This window comes from Camelina sativa, chromosome 20 (genome assembly GCF_000633955.1).
Source record: "Camelina sativa cultivar DH55 chromosome 20, Cs, whole genome shotgun sequence".
Lineage (NCBI taxonomy): Eukaryota > Viridiplantae > Streptophyta > Magnoliopsida > Brassicales > Brassicaceae > Camelina > Camelina sativa.
In genome coordinates this window covers 10649096-10653195 of record NC_025704.1, presented here as the reverse complement: position 1 = coordinate 10653195, position 4100 = coordinate 10649096, and the positions used below count along the sequence as shown (strand labels likewise).

The 4100-nt window shown below is 34.6% G+C and overlaps 1 protein-coding gene across 1 annotated transcript; it reads right to left on the bottom strand.

The window, feature by feature from the left end:
- Window positions 2157–3840, bottom strand: LOC104770377 (GTP-binding nuclear protein Ran-1). Its single transcript, XM_010494790.1, has 5 exons — window positions 3681–3840; window positions 3484–3553; window positions 3244–3300; window positions 3033–3150; window positions 2157–2788 (listed from the first exon to the last, which is right to left on the bottom strand). The coding sequence occupies exons 1-5, from the start codon at window positions 3681–3683 to the stop codon at window positions 2371–2373; spliced, it is 666 nt and encodes a 221-aa protein (XP_010493092.1). The 5' UTR covers window positions 3684–3840; the 3' UTR covers window positions 2157–2370.

Below are 4100 nucleotides of genomic sequence, written 5' to 3'. Positions count from 1 at the left end.
ACTAGATGAGGACCCGTCCAATGTGCGGGTTTAAAGTTTTAGAAATTAAATTAAATTTAACAAAAATATATTAAAATTTGTTATACGTTATTTATAAATTTTATTTTTGTTATAATACACTGATTTCTATCGATTTAAAAATCTTTTATGTATGTTACTATTAAAAATATATATTTTTTACACCTAAATATATTCTATGTTACAGATAAATTATTTATCACCACCTATAAAATGTTTATATGAACACATTAAGCCAACTATTTTACTTTCACTTCTGCATAGTTTTTTAATTACTAAAATTGTTGGCTCAAAAAACATTTTGAATAAAAAATATATTAAAGAATATACTAATCAATGATGTATCATCACAATAATGTATGACCACCATGGAGAAAACCTCAGGTCCGCCCTCATCCCTTATGGAGAGAACCTTACGTCCAACCTCCTCCACCATGGAGAGAACCTTGACTCCACCTTCTTCCCTTAGTAGATAACATTGCGTCAAACCTCCTCCATCTTCCTCCCTTGAAGAGATAACCTATGTCCAACCTTCCCCACCATAGAAAGAACCTCGGCTCTGTCCTCCTCCTGTTTGGAAAGAACATGTTCACGTCTTTTTGCTATCTCAAAATGGCTTGTTCCGAGCCTCCGACAACCAATGAAAGTAAAAACTTTTCTAACGTCACAAAATCTTTTGATAGTAACTAATGTTAAATTTTCCAATGTATTCGTGGAAGGGCCTTTGACACACCATGATGTAGCCTCTGTCTCTGTAACGCCTCAACCACCACCTTGATTAGTGAGCCCATGTCCACTCTCAGTCCATGGGTCCACCTTCCGAAGTGGGCTCTACATCTATTCATAACCCGTGGACACATCCATATTCGATGGCCGGTTTGTTACGTCTAGGAGGCTTTAAAAACTTGTTTACCGACCCTACAAATCAACATATGATATTTTTCTGCGTTTTGTCCTCACTCGCACAGTTCTGACAATCACTTCCAGGAAGGTCACACATCATTAAGTTCTCTCAGGACCCCTTGACTGAAAAAATAAGTGCATTTTAGTGACATATGTGGCCAAATCAATTCTTTTAAACATTTCCGTAAACCAGGGTGTCATAGTCTTTGAGCTCCTAAGGATCTATCAACAATAATTTATGTTTTTCCAACCTATCTATCTATGTTTGTGTTTGATTAGCCTATTTTATCCATCCATTAGGTTGATGAGCTTATACTCGTTATCTTTCTTTGGGATTGAATGAATAATGGTAACAATTATGTTTGCAAAACAAAAAAAGAGTTTATGACCAACCAATCAAGGTTGATAAATTAGAAGAAAATTAATTTGACATAATTAAAGAAACAATAGAAAATTATAAGCACGGTAATATATAAATCCCAAATAATTCAAAGATAAATTAAATAAAACAATCTAATAATACTACAATAAATTTTATAATAGGTAAGATTAATATATTAATGTTTTTTCGGATCAACATATTAATCGTACCTATTCCCAACTGAAAAAGAGAAAGTAGGAGAAAATTTTGGTTTAAAAAAATAAGAAAAATTTACCTTCCCATTAAAGAAAATTTCCCAATTAAACAAAGTTGAAAGAAGTGTTTTTGAATAAATTATTTAAATATGAGACGATCTATATTTATATAGAAGTGAGTATTTACAAAATTTAGAATTAATAATTAATTGTATATTTTTGTTAATCGTTTTTTCCATTTTTTGTAGCATTAATAACTTACAATTAAAAATAAGTAAATAATATTATAATTTTGAATATTTGATATATATATATATATATATATATATATATATATATGTAATCTACTTATAATTACTTTTTTACACATGTCATTGACATGACACATGTCAAAATCTTGTTAATGGCTAACTTTCAAAACCAAACTTTATATAATAAAATTTAGGGAAAGTAATATAGAATATAGACTTTTCTTTGAGCTATGAAGTCAAAGAACTTATCATCCTCAATGTTGTTGTGATGGTCAGGTCTTTAGAGGTTTTATACACATGTCCAAAATATCCTCCCAACAAGATCTACTTGCAGCTAAGTTTTCACAGGTTTATTATATGACTCTAGTAGCTAAATACTGGCATCTATATCCACTGGCAAAGTATTAATTAAACTGGAAGATTCAAGTTTTCCAATCAAAACAATATTTCTGGGAAGAAACAACTTAGCTTTCGATACCAATGGAACAATCCAAAAATATTGCCCTAATTTTTTTGTTACAAGACCGATAGATTTTATATGTAACATCAGAACAACATAGAGAACACCAAAACGAAAAAAAAAAGCAAGAGCTTCCCATAGCAGCAGACGATCTAGAAGGATTTACTCAAAGACATCATCATCATCATCAGGGAGTGGCTGAGCTGCAGCCTGTAAGAGCTCAGCCTCGTTCTTCTGCTGATCAGCAATGTCAATGTGAACCTCTGGTGGCGCAAGAGCTGGTGTCTCCACAAAGTGAAGGTTCTGGTCCCCAGCGAGCTTTCTAGCAAGGTACAAGAAAGGCTTCTCGAAGTTGTAGTTGCTCTTTGCAGATATCTCATAGTACTGCAGATTCTTCTTCCGGTGGAATGTCACCTGCTTTGCCTTCACTTGCCTGTTCTTCACATCGACTTTGTTTCCGCACAGAACAATCGGGATGTTTTCACACACCCTGCATAGATCACGGTGCCATGTCGGAACGTTCTTGTATGTGAGCCTTGCTGTGACATCAAACATTATGATGGCGCATTGACCATGGATGCTGCAGGAAAATTAAAGATTAGTTACATATTCAAATGGAATCATCAAATCAACCATTATCATTCAAGTCTTATTCATATTATCCAGGTAGCAGAAATAGCTAGCAAGTTCACACCATAACTACTCATACTAAATATTAACAACACTAAGCACTTTGCCACTTTCACATATTAACTTTGCCAATAACTGTTGATAGCTTGAACAACATACAAAGCAGATCTTGGGAATAGAGAAAGTAAACTTACTAGTAACCATCCCTAAGGCCACCAAATTTCTCTTGACCAGCAGTGTCCCAGCAGTAGAAACGGATCTTGCCACAGTTTGTGAAGAAATCCAAAGGATGAACCTCCACACCAATGGTAGCTGCAACAAATGAGATCGATCAGAGATCAACATCACAACGTGCAAGAATAGAAAATTTTGCAAATACACAAAACAATCTTGTGGTATACTTACGTTCATACTTCTTCTCGAACTCTCCAGTAAGATGTCTCTTGACAAAAGTAGTCTTCCCTGCACAAACCAACAAAAAGCAATCAGGAGTTTAGCCAAAACAATCAAACAAAATATACCAATACTTAAGCATCAATTGAGCCACTGTAAACAGAAACGATTCGAAGGATCTACTTAGAACCATAGATATTATCAAAAACAAACCAACGGACTAGTCGATCAATAAGTAGGGCGAGGGATTACCTGTGCCACCATCACCAACAATGACGAGCTTGAAGCTAGGGTAATCTACGGTCTGCTGGTTTGGTAGAGCCTGAACAAAGATATTCACAAACAATTTAGAACAACATCAACGCAATCTCGTGAGATCTGAGACATAGAAAACTCTATAAACGTAATCTGATCCTATAAAAAGCGAGAATAGTGAAGCGGATCGTTACCATGTTTGCGGAATCGAAGGAGGATAAAGAGAACTTAACAAGGCGATATGTGAAAGAAGAAGAAAGCTTTCTATGATGCGGCGAGAGGGAGATTGAAGGAAGGAGAGGGATTGTGGGGGTTTTAAAAGACCAAAAATTAGCATTTGGGGGAGGGTTTGGCTTTGAGTTGACGCTACACTATTGACCGTTGGATTCCTTCTTTTTTGTTTATTAACGCAGCTTTCTCCACCGTCCGATCTATTCTAGCTTTAGGTCCACGCGTACTCTCTCATTCATCGGCATTGATTTTTCCTTTTTCTTTTTATTTTTTCCTTTTTTTTTTTTTTTAGTAAAGCTTACCAAAATTCGAAATTTAAATTTATTGTTACTGGACACGTCGATTTTGACAAAATAAATACTAGCATTGATTATCAATTTATT